The 12037-nt window shown below is 40.7% G+C and overlaps 1 protein-coding gene across 2 annotated transcripts in view; it reads right to left on the reverse strand.

Moving 5' to 3' along the window:
- Positions 1 to 12037, reverse strand: part of CFAP44 (cilia and flagella associated protein 44) — a 43070-nt gene that overhangs the window by 3164 nt on the left and 27869 nt on the right. For both annotated transcript variants that reach the window (XM_069020140.1, XM_069020148.1), the window contains 10 exons: positions 11980 to 12037; positions 10834 to 11048; positions 10276 to 10441; positions 8786 to 8963; positions 7221 to 7706; positions 4668 to 4871; positions 4070 to 4265; positions 2967 to 3077; positions 1360 to 1490; positions 98 to 214 (listed from right to left, as the gene is read on the reverse strand). The exon at positions 11980 to 12037 is cut by the window's right edge and continues 73 nt beyond it. In XM_069020140.1, coding sequence (XP_068876241.1) covers positions 98 to 214; positions 1360 to 1490; positions 2967 to 3077; positions 4070 to 4265; positions 4668 to 4871; positions 7221 to 7706; positions 8786 to 8963; positions 10276 to 10441; positions 10834 to 11048; positions 11980 to 12037 — 1862 coding nt within the window. The remainder of the gene's footprint in view (positions 1 to 97; positions 215 to 1359; positions 1491 to 2966; positions 3078 to 4069; positions 4266 to 4667; positions 4872 to 7220; positions 7707 to 8785; positions 8964 to 10275; positions 10442 to 10833; positions 11049 to 11979) is intronic.

Below are 12037 nucleotides of genomic sequence, written 5' to 3' on the forward strand. Positions count from 1 at the left end.
GTGGATGGGGAACTAAGGGCCCCAAAGAACAGTAACACTGTTGTTTAGATGTACACAGGCCATTCTGCACAGGCAGATGCACAACATCTTGAATTACCTGATGGAGTCTCAAAGGCACAACTACATACAGCTCATTCAGTCTCTGCAGCTTTTCCCACTGAAAGGCCTCCAGTTCCCTGTTTGTTGTGTCCAGACTGGTTTCTATTTCTTTTTCCTGTAGAAAGACAAATTGTGGACAAACAAAATCCTGTAGTACTTAAAATACATAAGGCAGCAAAGTTCTGTTAGAGTTCCTGATCCAAAGGGAAAGAAGTATATTAAAAATGTGCTTTTTTAAAATTACATATGATAGCTGAGTTTCACAGGCAAACCCAAGGCTTATCCTACATATATGCAAGCAAGATTCCAACCTGAATACCTCTGCACACATGTGCACTCCTAAATGTCTCCATAGAGAAGACCAGTATGTATCAAGAGACAGCTGCTTTGTTTAGCATCTAAAGCACTTGTAGATCCACAGAGCCTGCAAGATAATTTTTACTGTGCTATGCCTGGAAATGCTTATTGATTCTGCATGAGAAAGAAACAATTCAGACTCAAATGTCATGCCCCAGGGTGAATATGTGGCAGCTGGCACTTAGGAAAGCCTTTAAAAACTAAAAAATGTTCTAAGTTAAGCACACTTGATGGAACATTTTTGAGACAAAAAAAGTGCAAGACTTGCATAACATTACTTTGGTAGCACTCTTTCTCTTCCAGATAACTCTTCAAATTAAGATATTTTTGAATTAATACAAATCAAATTTCTTAATGAATGCAGGTGTTCAAAAAAGCTAAACAGAAAATTTGTACCAAAAGACTTTATTCAGTGGTTACCTGTGACAAAGAGCAAACGAAAATAACTAAAAGTGAAAGAAATAGATGGAAGAATAGAATTTTAAAATGTTTTTAATAAAAAGTGTTTATTTTAACCTGGATTTGTATTAGGGTAAGTATTCTTCAATCTCTCTCTGTTCCCATACACACACACAGAGGATAGGCCAGGCCACACCATGTATTTCATCTGAACCAGAGAATCCAGTTCCTGCTGCTGCACGAGGCTAGACAGCTGGGAAGGAACTGGACCTAAAGCTTCCATCCAGCCCCATGAAAGCTAAGGTTGGACCAACTTGATTTACCCTTTTCAGGAGAACAGGTGACCCATGTTGAGTTGCCTCCTGCCTCTGTGCTACCATAGATACCTCTTCCTAAACAAAGGCCTCTCAAAGGGTTAGGATTTTGTTTTGAAATCTTAGACTAGCACTAATCACTAGCACTACATTTAACATGCTGATGCTTGCTGAGAAAACATTACAGTACCTTTTTGGCCAAGGCATTATATTCCTTTTTGAGGTCAGCAGCAACTTTCTTCTCCTCTTCTAAAGCCTTCTCAATGCCTATCCGCTGCTGCTGGAGCTGGATGGTGTTCCGGAAGAGGTCCTCACTGCAGCCTGAGAGGGAAAGGGTCAAAGAATAGCTTACTTTCACTGTGACTGCACTGGAGTTACTGGGTACAGCTGGTACCTTCTCCTACTGTGCACAATCCCAGCATTCCCCATAATAACATCGTGGGTTTGGTTTCCTAGAACTTCCTTAAACACAAACCTGTGGGCCACGCGCCTCCATGACCGGGTGAATGTCTTGGATGGATCTTCTTTTTCTTTACATTCAGTCAAGACAGTTTGTTTCCAGAAGTCAGACTAAATGCATCAAAGCCAGCATTAAAGCCAAATGCTCAAAAAGTTAGCTTTTGTAAGCAGTGCAGTCCCAGTAATTAATACATGTTGCAGTAAAATCTTCAATTATGTTGTTTCTCCATAGCACCGTTCCCTATAAATTATGAATTTGCTGTTGGGATCATTTATAGCTCTGTTTGTAAACAAAGCTGTATAGAACCTGTGTGATGGTAAGGAAGATCTGTGAATTTCTGTCTAATATTGTGATTTCAGTAATGCTAAACAAGGGCACAATTATGCCCAAATCAGCAGGCATAATAAGAAAAAAAGAGGGTTCAATAAAGGCAAAGAAAATTACACATAAAGATTAAAATATGAAGAGGCTAATGCAACATGTAATTTTCCTATTAAATTAGCAATTTGGACTTTTTGAATAAGAAGTAAAAATCTTTATTTCTTCCCAACATTCCATTGAAAAATGAGATGAATGAGGAGTTAATAAAAAAATTCCATTTGTGGAAATGATATTAAAATCCAATTTTAAAAAAAAGGGAAGGTGAATTGTTGCTAAGTTCGAACCTGAAAATGAAGCAGTGCTGTTACATGGTCATTGACACACCACTCACAGATTTTTTTTAAAAAAACAACATCCTAAATTAGTTAAACTTGTACAAAAGAAATGGAGGGAGAGAGGTTGCCCGTCTTTTTTGAATGCACAAATGAAGAGCATTTTGCAAAGTAAAGCTCCTAACTTTTCAGAGCAGCCTAGCAACAGGCAATTGCTGCATAAATCCACGAGGTGGTAACAAAGAGCTTCAATTAACACCATGAGGCTCTCCCTCAGAACGTCCCTGAACAGGGAGGGATCCAGCCAGGCCAGGCAGCTGGTTTCCAGAGAGCAGCTAAAGCCTTGCCACTGCTCCACTCCAGGGAGGAGCCTTTTCTCTCCAGAAAACGGCCGTGAAATGGTGAATGCTTCTTTACACAAAATAATTAATTCTTAGCGCTTAGCTAAGTTTTATTTTTCCAAACTTTTTTAATTAGGGTAGTCTACACTACCAGCAGTTTTATTATCTTGACCGAAGTTTCCTGGGGAAAAATGCTGCACGCAGGAGGGGTACACACATTCCAGCCCTTCATGGCTTTAACATGCAGTGAATAATTAAAAATTCTGTGTTTTCTTTTCAAACACATAATATTGCCCCTAAAGCTAAACAACTAGTTAACACAAGGAAATAACAGCTTAGGTACCTTCTGGGCAAACAGAGCCATCAAAGGCTACATCTTCAGATCCACAATTTTCTTCATCAGTCTTTAAGTCAGGCTTTTCACCATCCTCCTCTTTGTTCTCCTTTTCTTCATCTGAAAGAAACAGACAGGCTGGCTTGCAAAACACTCCAGACCCACCAGCTATGCATTATGCCAATGTGCTGGTGAACACAAGCCCAGTAACCCAGGAAAGATCATTCTGGTAGTATGTGAATCCAGGCACCTTGTGCCTATTGCATTGATCTGATGTGATGTTTTCACAGAAAGGAAAAAGAAAAAAGAGGAGGGAAAAAAAGAGGGAGAGAGATCACCTAGTAGTGGAAAAGGCACAGGTGCAGCCCATGTTTTTGGGACCTACTTCAACAATATTTCCTCTCTTTATATGTGTTAGGAATTTAAACAGTGTGGGTTTACCATTCTACTACAGAGATTAATCAACCAAGCAGAATATGGAAACATAACTGTCATAAAAGCATCACCACTGTCTGCACTTTTTCTAATCATGTCCCACTTGAAACTGAAAGCCAAGTCAGAGAGAGCACAAGTATTTTAGCTCAGTAAGACTGCCTAGCTTTAACAGCTTAAAACTGAGTCACTAAGACAAATTAAATCCTTTCCATATTATGTTTAGTCCTGTGACTAACAGATGATTGCAGATTAGGTTTATGATCTCTCATTAGTCAATGGACAGATTAGAGCAGAATGTCACTAATGTGGCAGACTAATCACTTATCCATAGCTCCCATTGGTGCAGCATAGGAAGCACCTATTTAAGGCTGTGCCTCTTCCTCTTACCAATTATCAGTCCTCAGTATTGACTAACAGGACGTAAATTGCAGGAGCTCTTATCAGACCAACTGCAGTCATGTTAGAAACTGGATTACATCATTGTTATCATTCAAGATGACTGCCACAGAACACGCTGTCAGTCTATAAACAAATCTGGGTAGGGCTGATCTATGGGGTTTTGAACTGACTGGAGTGCTGTGTGTACTCAGGGCTCCAGCTAGACTGAGACACATGTACTTGACCACATGGAAATATGTGCAACAAATCCATAAAGCAGAAAGAACAAAATCTCCAACCTGCTTCTCTTCCTACTTTTTTTTTTCCCACAAACTCAACTTCCTTCTTCAAAATATCAGTCAGAAAATCAGCAAATTCGTTGTTTTCTCCAAGGGATGCTTCGAAGCTGGCATAAAGAGCTTTCTCACGTTCCTGAAGCATTACAATCTCACACTTTCTATCCTCCATTTGTGCAATGTAGCTCTTCAATTTTGACTAAGCAAACAAAAAACTACTTCAGTTAAAAGGTACAACCCATGTGTATGTAAATAAGATGCATCTGTGAAGACGTGGAAATACAAAACTTGTCTTTCTCCCTTTAAACCCATGTTTCAATCAAGCATCACCTAGAAGTATGTTCTTAAAGTATGTGATTAGTCACTTACGCCATATCATGAAGAACCTATTAAAATACAAATGTTAAGATTATTTAAAAAATAAATCTTGGAAGTTAGAAGTTACCATCCTAGTAGGCTGATCATCATGAGTTTCCTGTTTTTCAAAATTTAGCATTAGTCACTGGATCAGTGCTCAAACAAAGTCAAGGGATGCCACCATTTACTTTATGGTTTGCTTTTGTTTCAAGCCATGCATTAATGGTACACGTGGTCTACTTACTTGTATGTCCTCTTGTTCGTTGATGAGGGTACAAATTTGCTCCTCAAGAAGATTCTCATGTACCTCAAGTTTCTTCAGGATAATCAGCTCATCACAGCATGTGATGCAGCGCAGATCAGCACTTTTCATCTGCATATCCATCTTCAGTTTCTTGTGCCGCAAAAGGCGAAGTTCAGCATCGAAGTTGATGACCAGTGTGTTGATCTGGAGCACAGGAGAGTTGAATCAGGAACAGGAAAAGTATTACCAGTGCAGTCAAACATGCAAAGCTAGAGAAAGGAGCAGAAGGGGAAAATTCTCTCTGCCAAATCAACAACTCAGACATGCTATTTCCTAGACAGTACTGAAACACAGAAAGACAAAGTTAATCCCAAATGTGTCTTTGTTCTCAGCACAATAATAAAAGAATCACCAGGGCTTCACAGGAATCTCTCACTGCATCCCCTCCATCCCTGAAGTATTTTTACTCTTCCTAGAATGTTTTAGAGTTGTCTGTAGTTTACAGTAGTTTATGTAACAATCCCAGATGCAGCAATAAATAACTCTTCTGCCTTGACAGACTTCTTTCAAAATAGCTGCCAGCTCTTCCCTTAGACATTTACAGATAAATCAGTACTAGCAGCTGCTAACATTAACTTATAGATGTGTGATGTTCACAGCAGAATTTGGGTATTCCCTAAAAACCTTCATACACATAAACACAAGGGTGTCTGTTGAGGCAGACCAAAGAATCAATGGCCAGTAGCAGAAAATAAAGGAAAGGTGCTAAGAAATGGAGCAAACAAGTTGCTGGGGTTTTAGGAGTTCTCCTAGTTTTTTTCCTGTTAAAGGAATTTTCCCCATACGTGTTGCTAGGGGGACAAATGGCTGGGTACTTAAGAAAAACAAAAGAGGTGGCTATAGGGGTGGGGTGCATCTGGCTACTCTTGTTTCACCTGGGTGTGTGGGCAGTCGGTCCCCAAACGCCAGAGAGGGAACCTGTTTTTCGACACCTGCTTTTCCTTCTGTGGAGAAAAACTCCGGGATCCCCAGCCCGCCTTCCCTGCCCTACTGGGAGCCAGGCCGTGGCCGCCCTGCCCCACTGTTGCTTCGAGCCTTTGCTGCATTGTAGCCCTGCCCGCCCTGCCTGCCCAGACCTCCGGGGGTTTCCCCGTTTGGATACATCTCATCTGCCACCCGGGATTTGTGCTCATCCCTGCCGTTCCAGCCTGCTGTTCCAGCCTGCAGTTCCCGAGGGTCCGGCCAGACACCAGGATCGGCTGCCCAGGGGTTTGTGAAGCTTTTTTGTCCCATCCCTTCCCGGGATCCCAGGGCACCGGTGCCGCGTGCTCCCCGAGCTCGCTCCGGAGCGCCCCCTGCAGCCGCGGGGGAACCATCGCACCTGCCCTGCTCACCGGGAGCCGCCAGCGCCCCTGCCGGCTGCGAGCGGAACTGCACCCGAGGGGAAAGGGCCCGGCAGCCGAGAAGGCTGGGACTGGGTTTGGGATTGTTTGCTGTTACTGCCAGAGTTATTGCTGTTTGTTTGACTTTTTATACACATATAGATATATAATAGTAAAGAACTGTTATTCCTGTTTCCCATATCTTTGCCTAAAAGCCCCTTGATTTCAAAATTATAATAACTCGGAGGGAAGGGGGGTCGCATCTGCCATTCCAAGGGAGGCTTCTGCCTTCCTTAGCAGACACCTGTCTTTCAAACCAAGACACAAGTGAACAGTGGCACACCTCTGGTATACTGCTCTCTGTACCCTCCTAAACTCTGACTTAGGGGCATCCTGAGCTTGAAGCAGTATGCTTTTGTTCAACAGCTTTGAGTGGATTTTTCTTCCAGACTTTATCAAATTATAGCTTCCCTCACATCCTAGCACTGAGTTTCCACAGCTTAGCTATTGTTGGATAGGAAAACTACTTTCATTTGCATGCTTCAAGCTTTCTGTGTGACTGTTTCATTTAATGTCTCTCCTTCTTTAAAGAGATTATTCCCACTCTCCTTTTCTAAGCTATTCAGAATTTTATCACATCTCTACAACCATTTCAGTTGCTCTTTTTGCAGGCCAAAGATACTTATCCCCTTAGATGTACCTTTGAAAGAATCTTTTCCATGACTAAGCATTTTGGTTACTCTCTTTTGTAGCTTTTTTAATCCTACAAAGCAGTTTTTGAGACCAAAAAGTTGAGACTACCGTTGCTTAAGAGCTGAGATCATCATGAATCTACTAAGTTGTAGTGATGCTCCTTTTTTAACTCTGTAATTTTTTCAAGTTATGTCTAACATTTTACTTGTCTTTTTTTTTTTTTTTGGCCACTAAGATCATAGTTTCATGGAACAATCAGTAAGAAATCTAAGATCTGTTTTTCAAGTGATAATAGTCAGAACACAGATCATAGTTATGGATTTATACTGATTAACACTGCAAATTTGCAAGAGTTAGCATTTTTCTGAACTGAAGGAAGGCAAGAGTAGCTGCAATCCTGAGACAGGAAAGGGTTTTGGATTCATTTATGATGCAGTGGGATTTTTTAATCTGACAAAAACAACTTTCAATTTCCTACCTTTTTAATCAAGGCCTCCTGCAAGTATAGATTTTTTATCTTCTCCCTCTTTAAAATTTCCAGTTCCATTTCTGTTGGCTCTGCTTTCTCCATGTCAAAAGCCTTCTGCTCCTCTGTGACCACCGCTGATGCATCTCCAGCCTGTGCCACGGGGTCACCCTCTTCCACTGGAGGACTTCGGAGAAACACGTGCCTAAATGCACGAGATGAGGGACACCCTTCCAGTGCTTCCTTGAGCTTTGCCTTGGCCTCCTGCTCCTCTTTGAACTTTAGGAGGACGTCACTGTTGTACTCAATTACTTTTTCAGGAACCTCATCTGGGTGCAACTGAGGGATCGGGGGAAGAGGGAGATGTTCTGATAAATCTAAGCTTGCCTGTATGGATTTCAATTCCTTCACTAAACCCTTGATTTCCTCAATAATAGAAACCTTGAGATCCCGCAAAGACACAATCTCTTTGTTCATATTCATTTTCATCTTACGGATCTGCAAAGAAAAAACAATTTTAGTAGGATTCTCCAACAGAGGAAGTAGTCTTCCCCAACACAAGAAGGCTAACATTAGGTTTATTAATCATTCTGTGATACAGGGATATTGTATTAGTTGACTCTTTTTACACAAAGTAATGACCGAATGTGATCTATCATTAATATACTTGTCAGAAACTTCTCTGATCTTTATAAAAGAAAATAACACACCACCCACCTGAAGCAACTGGAATTCCTCATCTGTATAAGCCCAGAATCTATGACAAGAACTATTCCCTTTCTTTGTCCTAATGAGTTGTGTTAATCACTGAGTATCTGGTAGCATCAGCACTACAGTGAAGTGCTGAAGCTCAAGTGTGAGACTAAAATGATCCAACAAATCCCCTGAGACTGTAGCATTGCTTCTATAATGCTTAGACCTCACTGTCAAAGTTATCCAGTGTCACTCTTTTGCACTCCAGCCAAATACAATGAAAGACCATTCCTGTGAGAAGGATGAGGGGACAGAAGTCACAAGGAAAGCAACAAAGATACTGTACAACATTTGGACTTAGTATGTCTTCATGGTTAAAAGATATGTGGCAGCTGTAGGAGTCCTACCACAGCAAGGTGGCTCCAAAAGATCTGGTTTCTCAGCAAGATTCCAACTCCAGAAGCAGTGATTGCCAAAGTGCAAATACAGAGAGGCCACGCTAGAATACTTGTCCTTGCTCACGTCCCTGTTTTTGTAAAGTTATTTCACGGCAGGTGTTATTTAGCTCCACTGTTTTACTAGATTATAAGACTTTCTTATAATTCAAAAAGACAGGTGCTCCTGCTGAAGCACTAGTAAAGGTAAATTATCTTTCTCATTTATAAAGTGCCACCCTGGATTGATTCTGGTTTGGGTTTGGTGAAGCACAAGACAGTTCACAAGAGAAGGGCTCATTTGTAACTACAGCTTACTCAAAACAGCATTCTGTCCTTCAAGGCCTATTTGCACACTCATTTTGAATTCCTTTCAAAACATTTCTTTAGTGATTAATACACTATCCTCGCTTCCCCCAGAAATGGGGCAATATACACAGTTTTACATACCAACTCTTCCAGGGATGCAAGTTGCATCATCTTCTTCTCAGTGTTCATTCGCTCGTGTTCGGTGAGTGTGTAGTTAGTGGCAGTCTTCAGCCTGTAACATCCTATATTTGCCCGTTCTTCTTTGACCTCCTCAGCATCTTCAGAATTCTCATAGTTATCTCTAGGTTTGCTCTTGTATCTGGTAGGTACAAAATAAAGCTGAACTTTCAGACAGAAGCATACAAATGAACAGTTATTTCATACCCTCTGACTTGTGCAACAAAATTTGGGAGGTGAAAGAGTGATACATCTCTTTCAGAAAAGAATGGCTACTTTGGAAAGAATATCCTTGCACATTTAAATGAAAATCCCAGATTTTTTTTTTCCCCGAAGAACTCTTAAAACACAGCTCTGCCATGAAAAAGTTTAAATCTTCACACTTGGACTGAGTTCTGGATTAAGTGAGTACATGCCGCTATCAATTTCAGGGAGCTGCACATCAACAATCTACCAGCCTGCAGCTCACAACACCTACTCTACATTGTTGAACACTCAATAACCTCAAAAGCTTTGTATTCTGACTCTACATTGGTCCCATTCCCTGTCATTCGTCTCCTAAGGAAGAACTTCTGTACTTCCATGAGCACAGAGTGGTTTGGATTAGAAGGGACCTTAAAGATCATCTCGTTCCAATGCCCCTGCCATGGACAGGGGCACCTTCCACTAGATCAGGTCACTAAAAGCCCCATCTAACCCGGCCTTGAAAAAGAGGTTATTCGAAGATATGACTTAGGTTAGATATTTGGAAAAGGTTCCCCACCCAGAGGGTGTTTGGGCACTGGAACAGGCTCCCCAGGGAAGTGGTCACAGCACCAAGCCTCACAGAGTTCAAGAAGCATTTGGACAACGCTCTCAGGCGCATGGTGTGACTCTTGAGGCCGCTACATGCAGGGGCAGGAGTTGGACTTCGATGATCTTCGTGGCTCCCTTCCAACTCAGAATATTCTATGATTCTGTGGAAGATGTCCTGTCCCCCTTTCTTGCCTCTCAAGATAAAGACCAGCATGGAGCATGAAGGCATATCACACTCACATAATGGCTGAGATGCTAACACTGCTGACCTTACCCAGCTGTTACAGTGTCTGCTCCATGTGGTGCTGGCAGGATTCACTAAAAGTTGACTGTAATGGCATAGGTGTCTCTCAGTCATGATCGATTAAGACACATTTTACTCCCTATCTGAAAATGTAGCTACCTAGCTAAATGTAGCTACCTAGCTAAATGTAGCTACCTAGCTAAATTTGATAATATTTTAGATTAACCATAGAAACTAAATATATTCTAATGCTCTCTCGAGACTTAGTGATACGTGAAAATTCATCTGTTTTAATTACAACCCTTAGGATTATAAAAACCTAAGCAGAGAGATTATAGCGCCATAGGATAGCTAAATAGTATTACTCAGACAAGAAGCAGAACTAAAAGGGAACAGAGTCCAATTCAAGACTCACAATTCATGCCACTCTGCCCTCCTCTTCATGATCTTGGCTTTCAGTGCATCATATTTCTCAACAATTCTTCTGATTTTCTCACGTTTGCTTTCTATATAACGCGTGGTTGGCTTTCGGTCCTCCGGTGTCTCCAGCTTTTCAGCCTCATTCTCAAAAACTACACTTTCTGAAACAAAAAATAACCATCTGAAGATGTAAATACCACACAGCACAGTGCAGTCCCAGCTACTGTAAACTCCTCCAGACAGCTCCTGTAGAGCTGATGTAAATCAGGATAGTTCTGTTGTAGTGGATGTTCTGAAAATATTCAGGGTCTTTGACTTGACTTTTAGTCACATTTTACCCATGGGGCTGACAGACAATTGCTGGCATTGACCTAAACATGAAAAACATACTGTGTATGAGTGTTACTTTGTAGGTAGGTACTAAAAAAGCATACCACAGCTATATTTCTTTACCTGCACTTACACATGTATTTCTTTATCTTGGACTCGGGAAAACAAACTGAGATGAAAGACAGAAACCCTATTACTGAAAGATTGAAATGGTTGTCATTACCTCTATGCACAGAACTTGTCTCTCTGGGGATTTCTTCTGCTCGTTCTGCCTGTTTAAGTGCTGTCCACTTCTCTTTAAGTACTGCCCACTTGCTGTCCCCGTGTTTCTTATCTGGGGCATATTTCTCAGACATTGTTAGAAGGCTGTAGGTGGAAATCTGATGATTGCTTTGGATAGCATGAACAACAAGAGTAAATTCCAGAGAGTCCCGAAACCTGGAATACCAAATTGGACAAAACTGTCTGATGGCAGTGGGCACAACATACCATTTTGCCTTGAGCAAAAGGGCATGAATAGTGTAGTTTACTCATTGCACATGCAATCATTATATGTAAATCCACAAGTCAGTAAGTAATTGCATAGCATGATAACATCTGACACTATTTATTGGCTTTTATCCAATCTAGGAATAGAGATGCTCAAGAATAAACACATTAAGATCTTTACCAATATTGAAACTTACACTAGGCTTTTCATGGGAATTACCCTCCTCTTCCATTAAGGACTGATTAAAAACATGCTCATTCAAGCCTTTTTCCCAGTCACATACTCTGTGTGCCTAAGGTGTTTTTGTTATTGTGTATTTCTTTTATTAATTCATCTTTTGCTCTTACCTAGATCTATGAAAACCAACGCAAAATGCACCTCATGCTTAAACTTGTGTTCTTGAGAAAGTTTTGTTTCATAACTTCAAATTGCATAGAGGACATTGTGTTAGCAATGACACTAAAATATCTGACAGATATGCAACACGTCTTAAAAGCAGGCATTCATTTCACAGGTTGTTTTTCAACGTTTCAGTAAGAGTTCTTGGTTCTTACTGAACATACAGGCAAAACCCCAGGCAAACAGTCTCAACAAGCTTTCTTCATATAGAAGTGAATCAGAATTAAGTAATTTCCTTCATTTGACTATCTGCATTTTTACCAAAGATTCAATAGAAATAATTACACATAAATATCAATATAAACTCTCATGTCTGTTCCTAATAAAATAAGAAGTGAATCATAACAGAACAGACAAAATATTGATTATATGAGAGAGAGAGAAAAAAAATCATTCTTTTTCCTTGTGGGAGGTACAACTTCATAGACAATAAGTTCTATGGAAGGTCAGGGAGAGAAGTAGAAGAAAAGTGGTAATTACTGTGTTTGTAGTTTCTGCAGTCCAGTCAATTGTTTCTCGTGCTCCCAAGCCAGCTCCT

Source organism: Aphelocoma coerulescens, chromosome 1 (genome assembly GCF_041296385.1).
Source record: "Aphelocoma coerulescens isolate FSJ_1873_10779 chromosome 1, UR_Acoe_1.0, whole genome shotgun sequence".
Taxonomy (NCBI): domain Eukaryota; kingdom Metazoa; phylum Chordata; class Aves; order Passeriformes; family Corvidae; genus Aphelocoma; species Aphelocoma coerulescens.